Below are 27,849 nucleotides of genomic sequence, written 5' to 3' on the forward strand. Positions count from 1 at the left end.
CTGGGCGGCCGCCTCGCTCAAGCTCCGCCTCGCGCGCCTGGCCTCGCTCCTCTCCCGGCACCGGGGAAGCAGTTGAAGCGGCGCCATGGCGACCTCCGGCAGCTGCAGCGGGAGCGGCCGCCGGCCAGAGAGCGGCTCCGGGAGCAGGAGCCCGCAGCTTCAGCAGGCCGGCGGCCGGCGGCGGAGAGGCCCCGGCGCCTTAGCGACGGCCTATCTAGTCCTTTATAACGTGGTCATGACAGCCGGGTGAGCGAGCGCCGGCGCACTCTTGGCGAGCGGGTGGATGGGTGGGCTCGGCTTCGGGGCGCGGAAGGAGGGTGTGTGTTGGGCCGCTTCTTCTCGGGGGAACCCGGCGGCCCTCCGCCTCCCCTGACTCCTCTCCCTCCCCTCTCCTGGCCGTAATGGCCTTCGCTCCTTTGAACCTGCCTTTCTTTGCCTTTACCCGGGCAAAGGTTGGAGATGCACATAAACAGGCGCCTCCTCTTTGGGATCCTTACCGAGGAACCCCAGCTTGGTGATTTAATAAGAAATATTTTTTTTTAAGTCGGAGGCCATTGTATAATTAATATACCAGCGTTTGCTTCCCCCAAAGAGCTTTCTTTGTCATGCATCATAATGTATGCTTTTAATGGGGTAATAATGGTCAAGGCTTGGCGTGCACACTTGGTGCCCGGAAGCGATTATGGAGGCTGAAGCGTTCAGTTTAGGCTCTGGGAAATGCTGTGATCATCTCACCTTGCACCTGTGGCAAGCCTTAAGCAATTCTCATTAGAAAGATCGGGTTCATTTCATAGGGATGGAGACATCACAGATAAAACACACCTTTGGTGGGTTGGGAAAAAATAGAGGGATTAGGATTTTACAGTAACAGAGCTAGAAATAATTGTAAGTAGTGCCCTTGGTTGTTGTTTTTTAAAAAGGCATTTGAAGTCTAAAATACAGTATTGTGCTGATTAGCATTGGGCAATTGGCATTTTCCAAAGAAATTATGACAATGTTTTGGATTATCTGCAGAATAACTTTTTCTTTAGTTCCTTAAATTGATTGGGGCTATTTCATCATCTTAAACCATCACCAAACACCTGTGCCATGTTTGTTAAAATACATTTGTTCTTTGCGTTTGCCTATAGAATTGCACTGTACAAATGATTATTAGACTCCAATAATAATAAAGCAATAATTTGAATCTGATATGTTTGGGGTGCATGACAGATTTCTGTCTTACAACAGTACATACATTAAGGTTCCAGGATTGAGGGTACATGTGGTAAGAACATACTCAGAATATATGAGGCGTGTATTGGTTGATTTTTGAACTCACACGTCCATTCTAAATGTCAGCGGTTGTCTTTCAGTATAATCAGCATCATTTGCAACCATTTTTTGGATCATATCACTGTCTTTTACTATCACCTTATCGCTATCTAAAGAAAGAGAGAACAGCCAAGAGGTTGCTTAGTGATCACTGTCATAGAACTGCTTGTCAACTAAAGTATCATTTGCTTTGGATGTATTTGCATATGGTGAGAAATAGGTGCTGTTTCTCAATGCTGATGCACCACTAATCCATGCATGTAATACAAAAGATAAAAATTAAGTCACTAAGCTCCTCAGAGTTGCTTTGAACTGCAAGATGGGCAGCAAATAAATTTGTTAATAATAAGTGGGAGTTTTTGAAGAAATAGAATGATAGTGAAAAAAATTGATTATGAACTCTTCTCATAAAGAGTTTTTCCTTGCATCAATTATCTGATTATCTTTGCCTTATTTTCTGGATAGGTGGACATATTTCTAAACAAAATTTGAAACTGTAATTACTCCTATTTTGTAAAAACACCAATATAAGAATTGTAATAAAGGTAAATCTACAAGCCAGTACTTTACTTTACAGCGTGCCAGTTTTCCATTCAATCTATTTAAGTAAAAGGTAAAAGAAGATAGAATATGAAACTTCATGGACAGATTATAACTGTATATAACAGATTATAACTTCATGGACAGCTTTTAACTGTAGGCCAGAAAGTATTAAATGGGAAATGTTTGCAAGCATGTTAGTGAGCCTAATTCCACAAGTATAGTCATTATCACAGCTTTCATGTGATACCACAATCTTGTAATTCCTGCAAGATCCCAAATGATGATCTAGATTCTAGAACTTCCAGAGTGTGTGCAACTCCATTCAGAACTGGATGAACAGCTCTAGCTAAAATGTATTTTCCCATCATCAGTTTCTCTCTTGTCTGTATTAAGTTGCACATCATTTTCATCCATTTCAAAACTGTCTCTAAACCTCTGGAGCTCTCTACTTTCCCAGGGATTAGTGGATGTTTCTTAAAGATAAAAGTTTCAATAACAACTTTGTGACACTTTAAGTTGGGTAGAATAGATTTCTCTAGCAATGTTATCTCAAACATCAGCTGAACACATTCTGCTTTTGGAAACAAAATCATAAGGCTGGAAGAGACCTCAGAGGTCTTCTGGTCAAGCCCCTGCTTAAGGCAGGAGCCTTATACCTTTAAAACCTTAGCTTTTTAAAGAATTCAAAGTTTCAAAGTGCAGAAATCTAAAGCCAGCACATCATTATGCCTCCTGAATTTCCCCTATGTGTGCTTTGCTATAAATAACCGTGAGTGAGACTAAGTTGGTTCATTATGAGATTGCTAAATAATTCACATAGTAATTTTAAATTAAGATAACTCCTAGTCTAGTTCCCATTGATGTTATGCCTGCAGACACTCACGTGTTTCCAGGTCCTACCAGATTTATTTATTTTTTTACAAAAAGGCTGACATGCATAACGCCAACAACAAACAATGCATAACACCAACTTTCTTTCTAAGAAAATAAGTCTTTGAAGTGTATATAATTACTTGGTAAGTCTCATTGGATCTATTGGATCTTAGTAAACAGTAGCTAGTAAAGTAGTGCGGTAGTAGTAGAACACAATTTATTCGATGATGTGCACTTGTGCTTTGTTTCTTTGGAGACATTTAATATTGAATTCCGCTCTTCATACAACATTGCATGACATTGTTACGCTTCATATGAGAACTCTGTGTTGGAGAAGTGAGCGAATCATTATCAGTTGATCAAAACCTAATGGCTTTAGACTCAGTTTTATTCCTAATCTTCAGTTAATATAGCTGCTATTTACTTCTATTTAAAATATTTAAAAGAAGCTCATTTTTAGCTTTGCAGTTGGAACTGTTAGACTATAATTCACAGTTTTTTCAGCAACCAGACAGGTAAAGTATATTTCTGTCTCGGTGGAATATAATGCTGAATCATTTATTTTAAGAAGGGTATATTATATTACTCTTAAAATATTTAATAGTGCATGGATCCAGATTGTTGGGGGCAATATGCTGATTCTGTAAACCACTTAGAGAAGGGCTGTAAAGCACTATGAAACAGTATATAAGTCTTAAGTGCTTTTGCTATTTCAAGAAAAACATCACCGTGTTTTCTTATCTCTTTTTCTTCTAGGTGGCTTGTTATAGCAGTTGGTTTAGTCAGAGCATATCTTGCAACGGGTAGCTATCATAAACTCTATCATTCAATAGAAAAGCCTTTGAAATTCTTCCAGACTGGAGCTTTGCTTGAGGTAGGTGTATCACGGGAAGTCTTCAAACCCTAGGCCAGTGATGGCAAATCTATGAAATGTATGTCAGAGGTGGCATGCCATGCCATTTCTGGTGAGATGCCAGGCTTCAGGGACCCTTTGGAAGTTGTGCAAGAAGGTCTTGCTCTCATGCAGCCCGAAACATCCAAAAATTGCACATTCTCATTTTCATACAATTTCCTGAGGCTCCAGAGGCCTCACAAAAGCAGAACCCCCCCGCATGACTTTCAAAGGGCCTGGAGAGGCCTTTGAACCCTCTGGAACTCACACAGCTCTGAGGGGTCTAAAAATTGTGCAATTTCCAGAGAGGAAAGGACAGTCTGAAGGGGAGGTCCGGAGAGACCTTTTTTCCTCCAAGATGCCAGCAGAGTCAAGATAGGCATTTTCTGACTTTTTTTTTTTTTTGGTCACACCAAGCCCAAAAAGTTCACCATCACTACCTTAGGCATTTTGACTTATTTCTATATTGTAATGCTGAATTAATTACTATCCCTTTTATATACATCATCTTTTTGCAAGATTTATTCTGTCAAATGAATAAAAAACACATTTTTTATTTGATAAAACATAAGTATAATAGGAAGCATAATGATATCAGGTGCAACAAAGTAAGACTGACAAATAATAAAATTACTACTTTCAAGTGAAAGTTGTTTTCCTTTGAAATTAAAGTTTAGGCATTTGACATATTTGGTAAAAATGTCAAATTAGAGACTTCATGCTTTTTTTAATCGCAATATAAAGAAGAAATATTCTATGGATAGTTCATCAGAGAAAATTACATTCTTTTTAAAAGTGGTTCTGATATCTAAACCGAAGCTCAATAACTGCTAGATCTTCCAACATGTCACTCACTTCTCTTCCCAATAATGCATACATAGCAGGGATTGCTTTATTTCATGGAAGAAGTTCTGATCTGACATTGATCATTGTCTCATGAACATACCCAAGGAAGAATAAATGTTTGAGAACCCCAGAATCTCTTTTAAAAGAGATAAGTCAATCTTCCTCTAATAACATAGTTTTCTAAAAGGTGGCTTCTCAGCACAACAGAATTGTAGATGAGGAATTTAATCATTGGTGAGATGAAAGTTGCACACAATTATTATTGAACAGATAAGAGATACATGTTACAATAAAAATGACTTGTGAAGATACTATTTAGGAACAATTTTCTTAGTCATAATCATGATACTGTTGTAGTAAAGAAAAATATTGTACAAATGTGAGAAGTCTTAATTATTTCTGACCTTTTTTTTTTTAGATCGTGCACTGTGCAGTAGGTAAGTTTTTAAATTAAATATTTAATATTTCTCTTTTGGAAGGCAAGGATGGAATTCTACTCGTATTCTGTGCTCAGTCATTTAAAGGAATAGCAACTATATATAGCATGACAAACCTCCAGTTTCTCAGCATTTAGTTTTTCTTATTTTTGTTTTAAACATGCACTTGAACATGCAAATATAACTGGTTTCTCAAAAGTAAGAATTACATGTTCATACTAACGGAAGTTATTTCAACCTGTTACGTTTATTGCTTGTATTGAATTGAATATAGCCCTTGTTATGGTGTTAATTATTTAATAATAAAAATTGGCCTACTTCTGCTTCATACTGCTTATGGAACAACTGTTAGGTATAAACATTAAAGTTTGCCAAAATAAAATGCAGCATTTTGAAGCAATTTACTTACAAGTTGAAAATTTGATCCAATTTTCTGTTCTTCTGGTCTCATCACAAAAAAGTCAGTGATTCTCTCCCCCACCCCCTTTTTTTTTTTGAATAACTGACCTGGCTGCCAGAAAGCAAATGAAGATGCTATTTCAAGTGCCAGGCTAGAAATAATCAAGTTTAGGCTTTATTGCAGTTAGGTGGAAAAAGTCCTTTTGCAGGACCTCTGAGGAGAGATCATTGTCCTGGGACAAACAGGCAAACAGGGATGGAGACCAGTCAGAAAGGAAATCCAAAGGAGAAGGAAGAGTTTCTACATGTATGCATCTAATAACTCAGTGACAAAATCTAAAGCAAAATTTGATTATGTTGATTGAGAGAAATACAGTTGAATTAGAAATAGTTTTTTTGTTTTTAAATTTGAATTTATATCCCGCCCTTCTCCGAAGACTCAGGGCGGCTTACATTGTGTTAAGCAATAGTCTCATCCATTTGTATATTATATACAAAGTCAACTTTTATTGCCCCCAACAATCTGGGTCCTCATTTTACCTCCCTTATAAAGGATGGAAGGCTGTGTCAACCTTGGGCCTGGTGGGACTTGAACCTGCAGTAATTGCAGGTAGCTGTGTTAATAACAGACTGCATTAGCCTGTTGAGCCACCAGAGGCCCTTTAAATAGTGCTTTATGTATGCACAAATGTTTACAGGTGAGAACTGATACCACTTTACTAGTGTTAAACTGTATTAATTTATAGAAAGATTGAGTTTTACACATGAGAAGTCTTTCATATATAGCCTCTTCCAGAGTTATTAATTAATTAATGCTATTCAGACATTTCAGTGGAAATGTTCGGATTTTAATTATAGTCCCTAAAGAATCATCGATGTTATGAAAATAAAATTACTAAGGGGAAATATATATTTCCTTCATCTGTCATAGGCAGTTGAATATTCACTAGACATTTATTCAGATTTGACATTGTCCCTTTACTGTCTGAGATAAGTGCTGTTTCATAAAAAAAAGTTTGCTGTTCAGCAAAAAAAATTCATTGAAAATGCTATTGTTGTAATTGTTTTACAGGGTGATTGTTTCTTTCTGTGCTAGGCACCAGCATCTAAGAATCTCAGACAAGTATGTTACATGGGACATAATATCGTCTGTTGTTTTAGCTCTGGCATCTGATAATCAGAAGGGAAACTAGTCATGTGTTTAGCAAATTTATTACTTGAAACTCATAGTTTGCCCTATTTTGAGGTTAAGCTATAGCAAACCTTGTGTCTTCATCTCTGATCCAAATTCAGCCATGAGAGAAAATTTGAAACCAATAAAATAATATTTAACAATATTTTAATATTAAAACATTAAAATTAATTTTCATAACACTGTCTCTTTTCAAATCAGATTACTATTAAGGGGTGGTTTAGGAGCTCAAAAATGTATTAAATCTAAATTGTCTTCACAGGGATTGTTCCTTCTTCTGTTGTCTTGACTGCTTTCCAAATCATGTCAAGAGTTTTTCTGACATGGGGCATAGCCCACAGTGTAAAAGAGGTGAGTTGAGATTGAAGTCTTTTATTCAGTAAACAAATAACATTTTCGGCACTGTTGGTTTAAATGTCATATTTCAGCACCTTGGACATGTAATTTAGAATACTTTTTGGTAGACATTATTTTGTTGTCATTTAATATATCTCAAGTGAGATTCAGTAGGCTTTGAAGAGAACTAGGGGTCATTATCCAATTCATTGTTTGGAAAGGACAATCAACATTTACATGAACAGTTTCATTTTTTACTTCATTGGTTTCATTTATTGCATCCAATTTTCCATAAACCAAAATTATCATTATTATTTATTCAGGTTGTATGGCCAGATACCTTTCTAAGTGACTTTGAGCAGCTCCCAATTAAAAAACTATATAAAGGGAAAAATATCTTTTTAAGTAACTTAGTTTACAATTTCCAGGTAGCATTGCTAGCAACTCTGCTGGAAGAATTGAGAGAGGATCTGTTTTTCAAACCTTTAAGCAGCTTTAATGTAGATTCCATTGGAATACACAGTTGTAGTACTAATACAACTTAAACATATGATTAGAAATAATTCCAGTCTCTTTTAACTATAGCATAGTAAGAACTGGATTGTAGAACACAAACATCCAAAATTAAAATTGTAGCTGTAATGGAGTGTAATTTTATTGATTGATTATCTAAGCAGCCCAGGCTAGTTGAAAGGATGTATTGTTTTCTTTGAACAAATAGTTACTTGCATTGTTACGAAAGCATTCTACATTTTTTTTGAAAGGCTGTCTACATACCTGAGTTCTTTGAACAAGTTCAACTATTGAGGATGTTGTAAGATGCATGTGTTTGATCTCTTGCATAAATCTTCCGTGTCTTTTTCAAATCTTTTAGTGAGAGAGACTTAATAATTTTGTTCAGATTTCTCTTGAATATAGTTTTCTCTCAAACAAAATAAAACTATCTTAATTTATTTGCCAGTCTAATGAAGGAATTACTTGTTTTGATATCAAATATGTGATAGCAGATTGTTCTTCTAATGTTTTCTTGGATGGTTTCTGATATTTAGTGCCTAATATTAATTGCATGAGTCCAGTGATGCCTGAAGAATGTGCTTGTTCTACTAAGATGATAACATTGTTAACTTGTCCTGTCCTTTCCCCCCCCCCCTCTTTCAAAAGTTGAATTCAAGAAAAAAAACCCTGCCAAATCTTTAATTTAAATCCTGCTTTCTTACTTTTCATAAATCAGTATGGCAAGTAAACGTGAATTAAAGCCAAAACTTTGTCATGTCAGATTGAAGACAGTGTGCCAGCATTCAAGGGTATTGCATACTAGTAGTTAATCAGGCTTGATTATATTTTGTTTTCTTGATGTGTCAGGCATTGCTTAACTTTAATATCTTTACATTATTCTCATAATCTTTAGTTGGTGGGAAAAAGCTTAGTATCCAGTACTGTAAAGCTCTTATTCAGAACACTGATATGTCATTTGTTTTCTGCATATTATTTTGATGGAACATTTATGATTCATGTGGCAGAATGAACCCAGCGGATCTTATGATTTTTAAAAAACTGAGTATAGAGATTTCACCAATTTAATCTAGTTTAATCCATACCTTGACAACTAACCTGCTTAGCAAAATATATATATAACTTGGTATTGCTGAAAGACTCAAAAAGCAAGTGAATCTCCTTTTCAGATGCTATTGAACAAAACTTCCAGACATGTTGACCATTTGCAGTGCTAAGGTTATTGTCAATAATAATAATAATAATAATAATAATAATAATAATAATAATAATAATAATAATAATAATAATAATAATAATAATAATAATAATAATAATATAATTTTTATACCGCCCTTCTCCCGAAGGACTCAGGGCGGTTAACAGCCAAGTAAAATACAGTACAATACAATACAATAAAACCAATTAAAAAACTTATTCTATATGGCCAATAATTTAAATTATAAAATACATAATATAAAACCCCATTTAAAATCCAATAATATGGAACTATTGATGAGACTTTTTTGTGGGAGTTATTGAGCTGATGGTAGCAGAGCAAGTTCTCAGCTCTCTTGATGAAGGAGATCACCTGAACTTTTTCATTCAGGGTACTGCTTCCGGGTTCAGTATTGAGGCAATATTGGCCTCAACATTTTAGAAGAGCTGTGTCAGGACTTGATGGGGGTAATATCCCTCCTGATTTATTGCAACCAGCAGCAGTTTTTAATACCATCAATCATGATATCTTATATGGACTGTGCAAATATTTGGGATAGGATGTGTTGTTTGTAATGGTTCTTTTTCCTCCTCAGTGGACAGTTCCAACCTGTGATGATGGGGGAGGAGAGGTAGGCTGAGTGGCCTTTCATGTGTAGATGTTTTAGAGGTCATTCCTCTCCCCCTTGCTATTTAACATCTGCATGAAGCTGCTGGGAGAGATCATTTGATGGTTTGGAGCTTAGTATCAATTGAGAAAGAGATACTGTTAATATTACTTACCAGTTCCTGTAGGCTGTGGGAATCTGGGATGAGAGAGAATAGACTGAAGTTGAATCCTGGTAAGTCAGAGTTGGTGTTGATACATTAAGGTTCTCTGTCACCATCAGAATTGTTTATTGATGAGCAAGCACAACCTATCAGGGAGGGAGCAAGTTCATGACTTGAGACTTTCTGGACTCTAGCTAGTGTACCATTTGTGATCCTACCTGTAGCAGGAGCACCTAATAGAGCTTATTAGCACCATCCGGTTAGATTGGATGAGTATAATAGACTTTTGCGCCTTAAAGACTACTTCAGGTTGGTCCAAAACAAGCAGGCTGTATACTTCCTGTCTTCCAATATCATCAGCAAATAAGACAAGTTTTGCCAATAGTTTTCCAGGTACAATTTAAGTTGCTAGTTTTAACCTATAAAGCCCTTTATTACTTAGTACCCAATATATATATGATCACCTACTCCAACCAGTACTGGCACAACTGACCAGATAAAAAGAGAGATATTTTTGAAAATTGGGAGGGCTCTGCCTTTCTTTGACAGCACCAACATTGTGGAACAGTTTCCCAGTAGAGATTAGGCTAACCCCTCCCAGGTGACATTTTGGAAGCTACTAAAGACAGAATTGTTTCAGAGATCCTTCCCTTGATTTTATCACACAATTGGAAACTACTATTTTTATTATTTTCATTCTTATATTTGGTGGGTATTGTTTTATTGCTCTTACTGAGAACTTTGTGCTATGGATGTTTTAACTGGTTTGTGTAAGCCACCAAGTTTTTTTTTAATCGAGGCAGAATAGAAATAAGTAAAATAAATATGTTTACATTTGATAGATTTATTGTTTTTCTTTATTTGTGCACAGTAAAGAATGAAATTCTTACTGAGGACTATTTTTGAAAGAAAGAATATTTGTGTACCTGACATTGGAGAGAAATAAAACCAGCTGTTGGTTGTAGATGGAGGGATAGCTGTGTTTCATTTTAAGCTATGAATTATTTGTTAGTGCACCGTCATTAATTATTTATAATATCTCCAATACTCTGTTTTGAATGATGCTGAAAATGGTTTTCCAGTCATTAGCCGATCTCGAGTAGCCATTGTTTAGTTCATTACTCTTGTCATTGGAAGAGTGGAACATAAAACAGTGTTCATCATATGCCCAGTAGGTGGCAGTAGGTGACATAAGATGTACTCCTTTAATGTACTCTCATTCTTATAATGAGAGTCTAATACAATATGATAGGTACTGTCTGCAGTCTTGTATGAAGTTTTTTTTTAAAAAAAATAGCACAGAGGGAAGATTTAAGTGCAAATAAAAGCTTTTCCAGTAATTACTAGCAATGAGAGGGATATCAGTCTCTTCTCTCTGCACCATGGAAAGTTAATGCAATGATACAACAATTGATGTATTTAATACTGCAAGAAATTAGAACCTGTAATTTGTTAATTTACATGTTGTTTCTGAAAATGCAGGTGTCTCCTTAAACTGAAGTTTCTTTTTGTATTGTTAACAGCAATGTCATTGATATAAAGTATTGATTACTTTTGGTAGAGAATTCTTTTGAAAGGTAGAATCACTGACTGTTCTTTTCTAGCACAGAAACCAATTGTAAAGCATTGTTCTTTATTCAAACATTATCACATGGTTACTTGAGTGATGTCATTTGAGCTATCCTTTTATAGAGAGAACTAGCCCATCCATCTCCTCTGCCCTGGTAGAGTTTGTATAGTGGTGTTTTGTCTGCATCAGCCAGTTTTTAACCTTAGAACACTCCTCTTCAACCCAATTTTATTGGTACTGTGATAAAGTTCCTTCTTCAACTTTTTCCTCCATTCCTCTTATTCTGTACTATCAGAATGCTTTGGTGAGATAACCAGCTGTAAATTCTGCTCCCCAAATATCTTCCGTATTGAATCTATTTCAGAGGGAGAGCTGCCCAAGCTCCTAGATAGAATAAGCATGTTTCTGTTGGAGAGTCAGTGAGGAAACCTTGAGAGAAACAGACAACAATTAGCAATAGCACTTAGATTTATATACCACTTCATAGTGCTTTTACAGCCCTCTCTAAGCGATTTACAGAATCAGCAATCTGGATCCTCATTTTACTGACCTCAGAAGGATGGAAGGCTGAGTCAACCTTGAGCCAGTGAGATTTGAACTGCAGCTAGCAGTCAGCTGAAGTAGCCTGTAGTGCTGAACTCTAACCACTGCGCCACCTCGGTTCTATACATAAACCAAGAGGGCTAAAACATTCCCTAAATCCCTGGGAAACAAGATCATAGGAGAAGCTTTGCTGGCTGGGGTATTCTGGGAGTTGAAGTCCTCCAGGCTTAAAGTTGCCAAGGTTGGAGACCCCTGATCTACATGAATAGCTCGTTTTTTTCATAGATCTACAGCTCCCCTTCCAATGCCCTTGACACTAGGAAGTCTGTTGCATTTTGCTTCAGCAGAAACATATACTTTCTAAAAGAATCCCACATTTGTTCGTTTCCTATGTTAGCACAAAGCAAGGTACTTCATTTCAGTGTTTTTTAAGAAGAGTGAGGGCAACTCTTAATCCTTTCTTTGATCTCCGTTAAGAGACTATGAAAGTTCGAGGCCACTTAAAAGTTTATGAACCTACTTGAATTTTCAATATTCATATTTAGGTCATATTTATGTAGAAGTATTGAACATTCAAACAGTTCAAGAGACTTCACTATATAACATAGGTTTTGGTCATTTTAGCAGCTTTTGTGGGGGGGGGGGGACATTCTTTTATCCAAGATCTGTCAGTCTCCTAGTTTCAGCCTTTCTAATTAATTTGGCAGTATCAGTTGAGCCTTCAATTTCAACAAGATGGGATCGGCAGGCTCACATTTTTTCCCCAGTTATTATTTTAGCTGTCCCCCTCTTTCTGATGGATTAGCTGGCTGATTCCTCATATGTATGTCACAGACACCACAACACAGAACAGGGTTAAGGTTACCACCCTCCCTTCCTTCCCTGCAGGAAAGTTTCAGTACAGGTAGTCCTACAACAAACAATCGGGACCAGAATTTCAGTTGCTAAGCAAGGCAGTTGTTCAGTAAGTCATGCCTCATTTTGCAACCTTTTTTTTTTTTGAAACAGAAAACTGACGGCATTTTTAATTTTTGCCAGATGATGGATATATGTTTATCACAAGCATGTTTTCACTCAGTTACTAGTGACTGACCAACTACCTCTGCTGGAAGTTGGTTCCAAGCTTCCACCACTCTTCCTTTGAAGTAATTGTAATATTTTATGATATTACTTTTGAATTTCCCTCCTGTCTGAAATTCTGCCCTCGTGTTCTTAATTTTGCCATGGCTATTAAGCAGATCACTACAGTTAAGTGAATCATGCATTTGTGAAGTGATGCTTTTTTTTTTTTGTACACCTGAGCCATTGCATCCAAATGTGCAGCAATTCCCAAAAGATAACAGATGTTACTGACCTCTGGTCCAAAGATGTAATTTTCTCCTAATCTTTATCCTTTTCTATAATACGACAGAAATAGTTTCCAGATGAAGCTTTTAATATTCAATTGCCTCTAATTCAAAGTTTTACAGGGATTCTTAAGAATGTTTTCTACTTGAACCCTCCTTTTATTCACCCAATTTCTTTCTTTTCTTATTATAGAAAATCTGTTAAGCAAAGACAGAATAGCCATCCAGTATCTTTTGACTGGTAGAGCTAGGAGCTGTGTTGAAGTCATCCGTCTGAAGTCACTCAGAATTCTTTACAACAATGCATTACATAGACTCCTTCTTCCTGCTGCATTTGCTGTCTTTTAATTATTTCATTTTAGAGTAATAACAAAAATGAGAAGTTGATACTTTAAAAATGAAGATTTGTTTGTACAACATTTTTAATATTCTAAAAGACTCAATTTCAGTGTTTATTGATGGGGGAGGAAGTCTGTAGTCTGTTCTGGAGGGAGAATTGAGGTGGCTTTTAAACAATAATGAAGAGTGAATTAGTGTGATTATATGTGCAAAGTTTGAAATCATTGGAAGGATGGTTATCCTGAAGCTTTATGTTGCCTGATTTGTATGGTATGATTCACCTGCTTGGGGTGAAAGAATATAAGCATGGCTTGATATTTTAGATTATATGTATAATTTATTTTCCACTTTCAATAGCTGCATTTCTCTTTTATAGGTGCAAAGTGAAGATAGCATCCTTCTTTTTGTGATTGCCTGGACGATCACAGAGATCGTCCGTTACTCTTTCTACACATTTAGTTTACTAAACCACCTTCCTTATTTTATCAAGTGGGCCAGGTAAGGTGATTAAATAATTATCAGTTTAAGAAACAATAGCTCAATAGATATTATCAGTTTAAGAAACAATAGCTCAATGAAGCAGAAGAGAAACAGACAGACACTAGGCACTTTATGTAAGGAAAGAGTTTAATGAAAAGCATTTGGATTTGAAGCACCTATTTTGAGCATGGAAATACTGTTTCAGATGTGAAATGTTTGAATTTTCTAAATATTTTGTAATGTAATGTTTCAAGCTCAGAAGCAGGGCATCTCCTGTAGGTGATCCTCAGACTGCAACCACTCACCCAACAACCATCTAAACTTGCCACAGTGCTGAACAAGGACTTGCAACCAGTTCTTGGAATACTGGCCATTATAGCATCCCCATACTCACATGATTATGATTTGGGCACTCGGTACCTAGTTTGTGATTACAAGATTGTAGTGAGCCACAGTAATGTGATCGTGATTTCTGACATTCCCTGATGGTTTTCTACAAGTAAACTCAGTGGGAAAGCCAGCAGGAAATCAGAAGACTCGGTCACCTGAGGTCCTCACTTAACAATGGCAACCAGGACAGCCAAAAATATGATTGCTAAGTAACATGGTCATGTGTTGTTCCACTTTATAATCATATCACTTAGCAAGATCAGTCCCAATTGCCATTAAAACTTGAGGACTACCTTTATTCAAAACAGGTCCAGTCCAATTTGAAACATTTCCAGAAAGATTGGAACAGCTCATTTAGCCTTTCAAATAAGGAGTTTTGAAGTTGAAATGGTTTGCATCTAAAGCCTTTTGCATAGAGAATGTGTTGACTGCCTTAGAATTTATTTATTTATTTATTTATTTTATTTGATTTTTATACCGCCCTTCTCCCGAAGGACTCAGGGCGGTGTACAGGCATAATAAAACCAACAATACAATATACAAGTTTAAAATACGATTTAAAAAACTTATTTTAAATTAGCCCCATGATTAAAATTTACCATGCTAAAAAACCCCGTTTAAAATTAATAAATTTACAATTAAAATCCCAATTTAAGCCAGCCCCACGCGGATAAAAAGATGAGTCTTGAGTTCGCGACGAAATGTCCGAAGGTCGGGTATTTGGCGTAAACCCGGGGGAAGCTCGTTCCAGAGTGTGGGAGCCCCCACAGAGAAGGCCCTTCCCCTGGGGGCCGCCAGCCGACATTGTTTGGCGGACGGCACCGAGGGAAGTCCCTCTCTATGGGAGCGACGGGTCGGTGGGAGGCGTGTGGTAACAGCAGGCGGTCCCGTAAGTACCCAGGTCCTAAGCCATGGAGCGATTTAAAGGTCATAACCAACACCTTAAAGTGCACGGAAGGCCACAGGCAGCCAGTGCAGACTGCGCAGGAGCGGTGTTACATGGGAGCTACGCGGAGCTCCCTCTATGACCCGCGCAGCTGCATTCTGACTAACTGAAGCCTCCGAGTGCACTTCAAGGAGCCCCATGTAGAGAGCATTACAGTAATCCAAGCGAGAGGTAACGAGCGCATGAGTGACTGTGCATAAGGCATCCCGATCAAGGAAGGCGCAACTGCGAACCAGGCGAACCTGGTGGAAGGCCCTCCTGGAGCGGCCGTCAAATGGTCTTCAAGCGACAGCCGATCATCCAGGAGGACACCCAAGTTGCGCACCCTATCTTTGGGGCCAGTAACTCGCCTCCAACAGCCAGCTGCGGCTGCAGCTGACTGAATCGGGTGCCGGCATCCACAGCCACTCCGTCTTGGAGGATTAAGCTTGAGCCTGTTTCTCCCCATCCAGACCCGTACAGCTTCCAAACACGGGACAGCACTTGACAACTTCATTGGGGTGGTCCGGGGTGGAAAAGTACAGCTGGGTGTCATCAGCGTACTGCTGGTATCTCACCCGAAACCACTGATGATCTCACCCAGCGGCTTCATGTAGATGTTGAACAGCAGGGGCGAGAGAATCGACCCTGTGGGACCCCACAAGTGAGGCCCCTCGCGGTCGACCTCTGCCCCCTGTCAACACCGTCTGCGACCGGTCAGAGATAGGAGGAGAACCACCGATGTACGGTGCCTCCACTCCCAATCCCCCAACCGGCGCAGCAGATACCATGATCGATGGTATCGAGCGCGCTGAGAGGTCTAATAGGACCAGGGCAGAGGAATGTCCCTGTCCCTGGCCCTCCAGAGATCATCCACCAATGCGACCAAAGCTGTCTCCGTGCTGTATCCGGGTCGGAAGCCGGACTGGAACGGGTCTAGATAGACATCTTCATCCAGGTGCTGGGGAGCTGTCGCGCCACGGCACTCTCTACAACCTTCGCAACAAAGCGAAGGTTGGAGACTGGACGATAATTACCCAAAATAGCTGGGTCCAAGAGGGCTTCTTAAGGAGGGTCTCACCACCGCCTCTTTCAAGGCGGCAGGAAAACCCCATCCAACAAAGCGTTGATAATCCTCTGGAGCCAGCCTCGTGTCACCGCCTGAGTGGCCAGTACCAGCCAGGAAGGACACGGGTCCAGTAAACATGTCGTGCCGTGAAGCCTCCCCAACAACCTGTCCACGTCCTCGGGAGCTACAGGGTCAAACTCATCCCAAATGTGCTCAACAAGACGTGCCTCCTCTCCCTCGCTTGGATCATCCCAAATTCGGTCCAGACCGTCCCTCAGCTGAGCGATTTTATCGTATAGATAACCACTAAACTCCTCGGCTCGTCCCTGCAAGGTCATCCCGCACCTCCTGATGTAGGAGAGGCGGGTCACCCAGGCTGGGGCGGCCGGGCGGTTATCTGCCGGCGCAATGAGGGTGGGCGTGGGCGCCTCGCTTCCCTCATTGCCACTAGGTAGGTCCTAGAATAGGTCCTAACTAGTGTCCGATCAACCGGGCGACTGGACCTCCAGGTGCTCTCTAGGCGTCTTCTCCGGCGTTTCATCTCCCTCAGCCCCTCGGAGAACCAAGGGGCCGGACGAGATCTACGCTGGGTCAGAGGCCGCAAAGGCGCGACACGGTCCAGGGCCCCGGCCGCTCTGACCGCTCTGAATTGCTCTGACTTGGAAGATCATTAAGAACATCTGGGTGCTGTACGGACTTGGAGAATTTGCATTTTGATTGGGTTTGCTCCCCTTTCAATTTCTTACAATTAATTATAAAATGGGAGAAGTGGGATTAGGATTATTGCTGGGTTTTTTTTTGTGCTTGCAAAGAAAGAAAGTCAATAGAATTGGTTCCATTTTGCTTAATAACGCATGTGCATGAATGCTTGGAGGGAGAAGAGAAATTCTAATTGGTTATAGGAATCTGTTGCTTTCTAATTTAGATTATACCCGTGCATGGAGGGGGAATTATTTTCTTTCTTTCATATATTCAGAGAACTAGTTGATGAATAATTGTATTTTTATTTTGCAGTAACAATTGGTATATCACATAAGCATATAGCCAGTTAGTGTGCTGTAGTTTATAAGCTGTTTCTATTTAAAAGTATCCCTTACTTATTTGCAGAAGAGTTAACTGTCTCAAGGGCCACCAGTTTTTCTTTTCTATATACTGGACTCCTTTTCCTTTCAATTATTTTTAACCTGTCAAATGGTTCTTTAATTTGTCTTCATACTTCTCTCTCTCCCCCTTTTGTTTGTCCCCTCTTTCAACTGTCTTGCTATTTTTGATTAAGGAAATGTCCAGGAAATCCTTTGCAGAATCCTACTGAAGTAACAATCTATACTTATGAAGCAGTTCTGTTTTTGTATCTAGAGGTTCCCAGTATTTTTAATGAAACCTTATCCAAGTAAATGTGTTCCTAGAAATGAGAAATTTGCAGTTTATTAAATTTAACTTTGAATATTTTATCCTCAAACAAGGTATAACGAATCATTTATAAGAAATTTTATATTAATTTGGTTATGAAATGTGGGTATCTTTAAGTCATTGAAATTTCAATAATTATATCTAGAATTGCCTCTCTGGCTTTTATCTCTATGTGAATATTTGTTTTGGTTTTGTAGGTATACTTTATTCATCATACTATATCCTATGGGAGTTACTGGAGAAATGCTCACAATGTATGCTGCTCTGCCCTTTGTCAAGCGATCTGGTTTATTTTCTATTAGTTTACCTAACAAATATAATTTTTCATTTGACTACTACACATTTCTGATCCTGGTTATGCTAGCTTACATTCCAAGTAAGTGCAAACTCGGTTTATATTTTCTTGCCTCATATGTATCTAAAACAATTTGAAAATATTTGTGAACTTTTGCAGTTAAAGGTTTTGTGTGTTGGTATTCTAGAATAATCTTGCAAAAAACCTGGTAGGATAATTTTCAGATCTGACTTCCAGGAGTTATCCCATAACTGAATTCTATGTGTAAAATACACCCCAGTCATCTAGTAAAGTTCTCTGGCTGAAAATCAACTAGTAATCCACAACCTAATTCTCCCCCTTAACCATTACGCCAACCTGCATGTGTATGTTTAGGATTACCACAGTGAACGTAAATGTACAGTTCCTGTATCTATGAAGGGTTTTTTTTCAACAGTTGTTACGATCATCTGCTAAGGCTCAGAACTCTCAACCCTGCATGGAAAATCTACACATCTGTTAAATATACAAAACTCTTCATTAAACCCCTCTTTCCTGCATTTTGTTCTGGCAACTTTCCACATTAGCTGGGATATGCAGATTTCACACTGGGCTCTTCCTCACAGCCCCATTTATGTTTTTCCTGTCCATCATTGAAAAGCCAGGAAAGCATCTAATTTTCAGAACTGATGTCCCCCCCCCCCAGCGTTATTTTTACCTCATGCCTGAAGGGTGAGTAAGCAACGGCTCCTGTTGTTGCTCTTAAAGGCAGTGCTGTCCAGCAGGAGTTTTTTTATTACCTAATTCTGGATGACATCAAGAATGTCTCCGTCCCTCCTTCCCTCACAGCCATCCTGGTGTGATAGAAAAAATATTGTTAAATAAAAAGTTATATCAACTTATAATGCTACACAACTATAAGTATTGAACTGTTTGGGGTGATGTTTTTGCTTTTCTCCTGTTCACCAGAAACAACAACTTTGTAAGACTGTTCTCCCTATAGTTTTAGTTGGAGACCTGACTCCCCATCCGTGCACATGCTTCCTTGAGGGTGGCCAAGGAAAGCCACTGTCAAGGGAGCATGAGGGTGGCTTTCCTTTGTGGAAAAGGAAGGGGACAGGCTTTGTGGAAGGTCGGGACAGGCTACACAGTGCTTGGGATTGGCAGAGTGGAATGAGGCAGTGGGCTGTGTAGCACTTATCAAGAAAAAACACCTTGTGCAAAAAAACCCCAGTTTTTAGAGAGACCAGTCTGCAGGCCCCATGCCAATCTGCAGAGCCAACTTTTAAGGACTTTCCTGAAGGATAACAGAAAGGGGCAGGGCTTAACTCCTGTGGCAAGATGTTCCAGAGAGGAGGAGCGATGGTAGAAAAAGCTCTTTTCTTAGCTCTCACCAACTGAAATGCCTTGGCTTCACAGCATCTGTAGTAGCCTACAGTACAAGTGGGGTGGCCCAATTCCATCGGAGAAAGTCGATTCCGCGAATATGCTCGACCCATATCATAAGGGGCTTTAAAGGTAGTAACCAACACTTTGAATTGCACCCGGGAACAGATCGGTAGCTGATTCACCTCACTTAAGAGTAGTGTTACATGTCCCACCCTAGAATCCTCTAAAACTGTCTGCATTGCTGCATTCTGGACCAGTTGTAGCTTCCAAATGCTCCTCAAGGGTAGCCCCATATTCTTGTTCGTAGCGGAACATCACTTTTCTGCTGGGTCGCTCGATTCCGCTTCATTCTTCAGAAGCAGCTGGCAGGAAGGTGGGACCTGCTCTATGAAGATGTGCCCTTAGTAAACAGTAAATCTCAGAATCAGGGTCAGGTGGATGAGCCCATTGTCATCTGTTCTCCTAGAACTAGAAAGTAGTAATTGGTGCACTGATTGAACAACAAAAGTTGAAAATTTCATTTTGCTATGACTAGAAGATACCATCTCTGAAAACCTTTCTAAGGCATCCCCCAGGAGTCAGCAACTGTCTCCAAGGCATAAAAGAAGAAGATATGATATTAGACAGCCAGCATTTTTATTGTATTGTGCTGTAATTGAAGCATAAATCTTATCAAAGCAGTGCTTTTTCATGGGAAGAACCAGAAAATATTTGAACAAAAACTTTCTCCAGCTGTTACATCAAGAATGAGGTAGTTGTTCTGTGAGATGCTGATTTGTTTGAAAGAAGGCTAGATTTACAGTGCCCAAAGAAAAGTGAATAATAGAAAGAAAAGGAAGGTAGAGGAAAGAAGGACAGTTTAACTTCTGAACATTGAAGCTAGTCGCTATCATTTTCTTTTTGCTTTGACTTGTTTTATTAATTAAAGAACGTCTGCAGGGTATACTAGGACTAAGTATTGCTTATATACTTGAAGCATATAGTGTACCATAGAGGAAAAAAATACAGTAAATTGAATATTGAAATGAAAGGTGTCCAAAGAAAAACTGTTTAGCCAATTAGTATTTCCTGAGTAGTTTTGTACTCTGATACATTGAAAGAGACAAAAAGTGCATGTTTGAGATATCAATGTCTTTTTGTGAGAGTCTCTGAATATATGAAACTAATCAAAATGTGCACAGATAAATTCCTGACTTTTAATTGCCCAATTCTGTTGTTTTTCAGGCTTCCCTCAGCTGTATTTTCACATGTTACATCAGAGAAGAAAAGTACTTTCTGTTACTGAAGAACACAAGAAATCTGAATAATTCCAACTTCTATTTAGAGTTGTGCCCAAATATGTGTGCAAACAGGAACCTACCCAAATATGAACACTCAATCCAAGTTATAAATAATACAGAATGGTAGTATTTTGAGAAACTCAAAATAAATACTTGATCAACAGCTCAAATATTACTAAAGTTATCAACAGCAGTAATTTTAGGTAAAATCATTACCCTATGAAATTGAATTTTCAGCATGTCTTGTTATGGTGAAACCTGTTTTTATTTTTTTTTAAGTGAATATAATCTGTTGATTAAAAACTACCATCACATGCTTGATAATTAAGGTCATAGATAAGTAAGCCTTATGCTTGGATTAGGATTAGAATTATTTCAAAATTTGCATGTCTGACATTGCATCATAACAATATTATCTGGAATGCTTTTAAACATTTGCCTAAACTGCCATCAGCTTCCTAAAGATTGCTGATCCTGATCTTAGAGAAGATCATATTCATATCCAACAAGCCTAAACAAAGAGACAGTGTTACCATGATAATAGATGTAACCAGTTGCATAATCTGCACGACTGATTTTTTTATGTAGTTGGGCCTTAAAATACTGCATTGTTGCACAAGAGTGAATGAGTGTTAAACATGCAACGTAATCTTAATACCTCAAACTTGGATGTTCTCTTGCTATTCTTGAATGCTTCTCTCCACCAAAACCCTGTTTTATTGAAATGCACACATCATAGTTAATTTGTTTTTATAATCCATATTTAATTTTTGAAGTACAAAGAGAATAAATACAAAGAAAATATACAATGATAGGAGAATGATAAAAAAAAGACTACTACATTAAAAAAGGTGAAAAATAGAAAAAGTAAATTACTTTTTAGTGATACTTCTTCCTCCTTTCTTCCCTTTGTATTCCTAACTAGTACACTAGTAGCTTTAAGTAATTCGTGATTGATATTGTCAAAAAAAACACCTTTTGTTACGGCTTTAAAATTGCTGTCCAAATTCATCCAATTGCAATCTGTTAAGGAAATGTTGATACTTTTAGAAAAATAAGCATTTAGAGAAATTGAAAATATTTTTCTTAAAATCTGTTCAAGTAAAATTCAAAACATTTTAAGGCTCCATTAATTTTGGGACTCAACTTGATGCTATTGCATGAAAGTTTAATGTGTTTCAAAGCTAAGTCATTTGGAAAATTGACATTTTATATGGAAAATTATTGAGAAACCTTTGAATAGTTTTTATTAAATAACTGCTTTGATAATCTTGAAGAAAATGCAAATTGTCATTTATATTTTTAATTGGATGCCATTATGGTAAGGGGATAAGCTTTATTATTGCGAAAAATGATGTTGGTATTGCTCATTTTCCCTAGTACTAAATTTATGTACATTAATTTATAGTCAAGGAAGCATATCCTTCTTTACTCCATCGCAGTAATTTACTTTGTATCTCATGGTCAGTTTTTACTTCGTTCTACCATGGGGGATGCCGAGAATGCCTTACAGAAACCTTTGGCATTCTTTGTTGATCATTTTGTAAAAAGATGTAATTTTGGGGGAGGGGTCAGTCCCATTATTTCCTCCAAGCCAGATACATAGTGCAACGTGTTAAAGAGTTTGCCCTTAATGGTTTGTCTGTAACAGTTTTGCATCAAGTAGTGGCTTGTATTAAATGGTTCATATCACATTTATACAGCCAACCTACATATATTTGTGTGACGGTTGGAAGAACAACAGCACTTAGCTCATTCCTCAGTTATCCATTTGGTGTGCTGATGAGACAGCCTTTTCTTTGGGAGTATGGTGGTTTATTGTTGTGCCATCTGAATCATTCTAAGCCTGCAGCAACAATCATTCTATTTCTTCCCTTTGCATGTTACCAGCTTAGTACATCAGTTCTACACTGAAAAGGGTACCATTGTCATCCCCATGTCTGGCAGGATCATTAAAATATAGCATGCATTTTCTTGGAATGTTTGATAGCTGGCCATTAACAAAGCAGCCAGATCCACCGATTCAGGGGATTGATTTACAAATTCAGCACACTTAACTGTTTTATATATATAAAACTGGGAAAAAAGATTCTACCAGACTCTGGTTCAGTTTTATCCTTGTGATTATGCATAAGCTCAGGTTATTTTATGAAAACCATGGCTTCTGTGATTAACTTTAGAATGGTATATTCTTGTCAACTTGGACATAAGACAATTCAATAAAATTTGAGTCCATCTGAATCATGAAAATGCTTTTCTCTGCTAGCCCATTTTATAAGGGCTTTAGGGACCTAGCAAATATTGCATAATCTCTCTTTTCAGCTCATCATACATCTATCTACTCAGCAGGAAAAAAAGGACATGGAATACTTTACTACCTCTGTTAGCTGTAGCTGCTGGTCAAGTACTTCCCATTTGGCATAAATAACTCTAAATCCCTGTTGCTGTTTTTTAGACTGCTTTGCATGATATGGAGTAGCAGTTGTGGGATACAGGTGTATGCAGTGTTTTAGATTTGATTTGGGAAAAGTCTCAGCACACCAGAATACAAGTGTAGCAACTCTTTAGCTCATGAAAATAGTTACATATGCCCCTGGATTGCATAGCTGCTGCTTGATGGATTTCTGCATCAGACTGAGATTGGACTAAATAATCTCCGGGATTATTTTTCCAATCCTTACACTCTGGGAGCTTGGAAATCGACATAGCTGTTAAACTACAGAGAAGCACTGTGCATCAATATTTCCACATATTCCATAGTTCTTCCAAACTGGATCCAAGACAACAGGTCATGTTTTATTTCTGATGGGTTAGTTCTATCCCCTAAACAGATTTGCTGACTTTTATATGGCCGCACACACATTGTATTGATGTGATTGATTTTATTTCATCCTTAACAGTCCTTTCTTTAAGCTCCTATGCTTCTGCTATTCCTACTGTCATATATTCACTTGCATAGGCTCAATAAGGATATTTTGTAAGCTGCTTGAAAATTGCCCTGGTAGTTTACAGCAGAGAATGGTAATTTCTTTATTGTTGAGAGCTATTCTGTATTTATTTGTTTTGTAACTAAGAGCCATACGGAAGATGACTTACACTGTGAATAATGCCACTGAACAAAGGACAGGATTTTACTGATTTCTTTTCCATTTTGGTGAAATAGGAATCCTTTTAAATAAAGGATGGGCACATGTAGTTTGTTTTACCACAATGGAGGTTGGCTGTGAGCTGTCCACCCTGTAATAAAAAGGGAAATGTAAACATGTTTGGTTCTAGAATTTAATAAGATTTATATTTTTGTAGCAGTTGGGTGAAACATCCCAAATTCAATTGTTCACTTTTCCAGTCCAAATTTATAGTTTCTGAAGCTCTTGATGGAGAAAAGAAACGTATCCATCATCAGGGAACAAAACCAGTTCAGAAACATTTTAATGCCCACCTTCTGAACTTCTAAAAAATGTAGAACAATTTTTTGAAATTGTGAAGAAGTAGCCATGTCTGACTTAAGGTTTCTGTAAAGTTTTTGCAGAATTGTGTTCTTCTAAAATAAGTGTGCTCTAAGAATTGTGCCTGAAGCACTGGATTTCAAACTCTTAATCCTATTTGTTTTATGCACCTTTGAGCATTTATACCCCACCCCATCTGATTCTTACTAATGTTTTCAATATGCCATCTGATTCTTACTAATGTTTTCAATATGCCTTCTATTGTGTATTCCCTGTGACCAATGAAAAGACCAATTCTGAAGGTCATTTGATCCCAGCTACTGGTAAAAAATGTGACTACTGATGTATATGGAAAACTAAAAGAGTAAATGACTGTTAATTATATGCTTTTTACCCACAGCCATTGTGAGAGGCAAATCCATTTTTGTGTAAAGTATTGCTCTTATGTTACCAGTTTAGACTAATGAGCCTCTATTTCAGATCTTTACCTAACCAATATAATCAGGGCATAAGGAACTATGTTTCTGAATGACCCATATAGATGGTGCTTGCCTTTAAATGTGACATCGAAGAGGCCCTTCTGGAACACCTGAATGGCATATTGTAATGGCCATAAAAATGTGCCATAGGAAGGTGGCTGGCTTTGTAGTTTCCACAGTATATTTATTTGTAAAATTTATTGGCCACCCATCTTACCTCAAGGTAATTCTAGTAAGCATCCACCTTCATAAACAGCATTGATCTGGGCATAATTCTAAAACAGAAAAGATAGAAATTGTGTTTGTCTGCCTTAACCTAAAATTAGGAATTATCTTCAATGTCCTTTTAATGTGAATTATATATTTTATATTCCTGTTCTGCATTATTTACTTCCACCTAATCAAACTTATTACCTTAGGGCACTGCTATGGAAAGTTTCTCCTGGGAGAGAAAGATATCAAGCACTTAATTCTGATTGATAGACTAGTGTTCAGGCTCTTCAGATGGATTTTACCATAAAGAGGTGGATGGGAAAAAAGGGAGAGGCATCTAACTTGTGATCAGAGGAAATTAGTCTACCCGTTGGGTCTGCTTAGAATGACTTTTTCACTAGGCAAATACCAAAGCTTGGTAGAAGCCAGACTAGGATGTAGAAAGAAATAAAATTTCTTTAAGACTGGAGAATGGATTTCTAGGACCAATTATTTAGAAGCTGACATTTGAAGTTCCTATACATTAGTTCCATGTGTTCCAGTAATTGATGAATAAATGCTGCCAGCTGTGGTATTGTATAAACCTGAGTTGTTACTAAAGCTGTTCAAAAAGCAGCAAAGGAACCTTGTTTTATTATAAAACTTCCTGCTCAATATTTCATCACACTGCCAAAATACGTTCCAAGCAGATACAGTATGTACAATAGTGGTAATTGTGCGTGTAAGAAAATCACTCTGAAGGCAGCTGCTAGAATAGGAACGGTGTAGTAGAATTGTTAACATTTACCGTGTATGCCATTGGTTACAAACTGGGATACCATGACCCCCTAAATGCATTAGTGCAATTGATGATTTCAGTTTTGTGTTAATACTCTGTTTCCCTGAAAATAAGACATCCCTTGATAATAAGCCCAATCTGGCTTTTGAGCGCATGCACTAAAATAAGCCTCCCCTAAAAAATAAGCCCTCCCTGAAAATATTTTAAAATAGAGCTGGAAATCAGGTAAGGCGGCAAGAGGAGCCCCATCTTGCTCCATGTGCCCCAAAATAATAAGATCTCCCTGAAAATAAGGCCAAGTGCTTATTTTGGGTTTCAAAAAATATAAGAGTCTTATTTTCAGGGAAACATGGTAATACTCAAAAGTCTGAGTTAGACTTCCATATTATTATTTTTTTAAAAAAGGGGGGCTCCCTTCTAAGAAATTTCTGAACCTGCCAGGGCTCCCAAACCCCTATAGATTATTTTGCTACTTGGAGTAACCTTCAAGCATTTTCCCTCTTGAAGCAGAAGAGTTATGGGTATGTGGAGTCCCTATGTGGAGTGGAAAAGCATCTGGGTGATGGAGATTTAATTTTTCTCTTGTATCAAAAAATATTTGCAGACCTTTGCGTGAGTTCTGCATTTAACCTATAGCCAGCCCTTAAATCTATGTATTCTGTGCTGTACATTTAAACACTGAAATGCTTTTTAACTTGATGTTTCTCATGCCACAGCAATGACAACTGCTAGGTTGTTGAAGAACATCACTAAGGAGGAAAATGTATTAAATTATGTACCATTGGTTTCCATTGCAGACTTGCCATTAGAACCTGAATGATTTACTTAGTGAGCTAAGGCAAAAACAGCTTATCAGTGCCTTCGATACTCTTTATTTAAGATACAACAATGCAGTAAACAAGACTTTTTCAATTAAATTTCCTCTGGAAGAGTTGTGGTTGGACTGCTGAGAGATGCTGTCCCAGGGTAGCTGGAAAAGGCTGAACTGCTCTACTCTTGCTTAGTCAATCAATTAATGCAATATGAATTCTTCAGTCATATTAGTGCTGTGCATGGGCACTGTGCTCGTTAACATAAATGGCAACCAAGGCTCTATGCACATAATAGTTTGTGGAGGGTTAGGCACATTGTATTTGTGAAGGAAGAGTTAATTAGGTTAATTGTCTATATGATGCATGCTTCCTTGAAGGAAAAAAAAAATCGATGGTGATTACCAGACCCAAATATATGCATATAACTACACGCAAGGTTAATGTATCCCAAATGAGAATTTATTGAGTGTTACATATTCTTATCTAATACCTTCCTACTATTTCCATTTACCAGATGGCTGTTAAGATGACTTGATTTCACGACAAATTTGCCTTACTTTTCAATTCTTGTAGAGACAATCTTTCGAATCTGGATTAAGCTGCAGTGTTGCTTTCTTAAAATACATTTTACTTAATTTCATCAGAAATTAAGTTTGTTTGATTTGTACTTTTTGAAATTGTTGAATTTTGTCTTTTGAAGTGTATTTTAGTGAATTATTTATGGGATTCTGTTAAGAGGATTTTCCTCCTGTACTATAATCTGGGATATTCTTCATATATTTATTTATTTTTCTTCTGCATGTATATTAAGGCTGCAGCAGAAGCTATGTGCTTATGCTGGGATAATTTTTGTGATGTATATAATGTTAATATAAACAGGATAAACAGAAACTCAAATAGTTTGGCCACCTAATGAGAAGGAAGGACTCACTGGAGAAGAGCCTAATGCTGGGAAAGATTGAGGGAAAAAGAAGAATCTGGCTGGATGGAGTAATTGAAGCAGTAGGCGTGAGCTTAAATGAACTCCAGAGGATAGTGGAGGAATGTTGTCCATGGGGTCGCGATCGGTTGGACACAACTTCACAATTAACAACAACAACAACAATAAACAGGATATCTAGTTTGTATCTTTCACTGAACTTACAGGTGGCAATTTCATCTCTATTGATTATGATAAATAATCATAATGATTTCATTTAGTAGGAAAGATTTGAAGCATGTATATGTAGGCCAGTTTATAAAATTGTTATGCTTCAAGTAACATGTTTATTATTGATATACAATTGGATTTTAAATCCATATTCCTGTAATAGAATTTGATAGAAATGGTAGTCTTTTGTAATTTTTTAATGTTGTGAACAATACAATTGCAATTTTATAATAAATACTTTACAGTGCAAATGTTTTCAAATATTTCTGAAATTTGATATTAATTGAGGCTTTGAGAGACAATATAAGTGCATTTGAAAGACTTTTTTTTGTACTTGCTGTGTAGTGAAATGGTTGACTGAGTACATTTTTCCCTCAGTACTGCAGTATTGAAGTAATGATGCCTGCTTGAATTTGGAATAGTAACCAGTATTACTGAAGCAGGATAATCCAAATAAAATGCTCCTGGTACCTTAACCTAGGACAAATACATTAATTTAAGCATACTAATTTGTATGGATGATTTCTTCTACACAACTACATTGCTGTCTTTTCCTTCTTCTCTTGAGTAGATATTGAATGTAATTTACTGTTATTTGCATATGTGGAACCAATTTTCTACTTAAGATCATCCTTGAACCTGA

The 27,849-nt window shown here is 37.7% G+C and overlaps 1 protein-coding gene across 1 annotated transcript; it reads left to right on the forward strand.

Moving 5' to 3' along the window:
* HACD2 (3-hydroxyacyl-CoA dehydratase 2) lies at window positions 1–27,711 on the forward strand. The gene is made up of 7 exons (XM_058195219.1): window positions 1–246; window positions 3,487–3,604; window positions 4,887–4,905; window positions 6,759–6,847; window positions 13,488–13,609; window positions 17,583–17,761; window positions 20,273–27,711. The coding sequence occupies exons 1-7, from the start codon at window positions 86–88 to the stop codon at window positions 20,353–20,355; spliced, it is 771 nt and encodes a 256-aa protein (XP_058051202.1). The 5' UTR covers window positions 1–85; the 3' UTR covers window positions 20,356–27,711.
* Window positions 27,712–27,849: the final 138 nt, after the last annotated feature.

The sequence above is a fragment of the Ahaetulla prasina genome, chromosome 1, assembly GCF_028640845.1.
Source record: "Ahaetulla prasina isolate Xishuangbanna chromosome 1, ASM2864084v1, whole genome shotgun sequence".
NCBI lineage: Eukaryota > Metazoa > Chordata > Lepidosauria > Squamata > Colubridae > Ahaetulla > Ahaetulla prasina.

Excerpts from the sequence above, each read along its gene's own strand:
- HACD2 (XM_058195219.1), top strand. The coding sequence starts at position 86 with ATGGCGACCTCCGGCAGCTGCAGCGGGAGCGGCCGCCGGCCAGAGAGC. Across the intron at positions 247-3,486 it reads AACGTGGTCATGACAGCCGG|GTGGCTTGTTATAGCAGTTG; the intron begins GTGAGCGAGCGC and ends TTTTTCTTCTAG. Across the intron at positions 6,848-13,487 it reads TAGCCCACAGTGTAAAAGAG|GTGCAAAGTGAAGATAGCAT; the intron begins GTGAGTTGAGAT and ends TCTCTTTTATAG.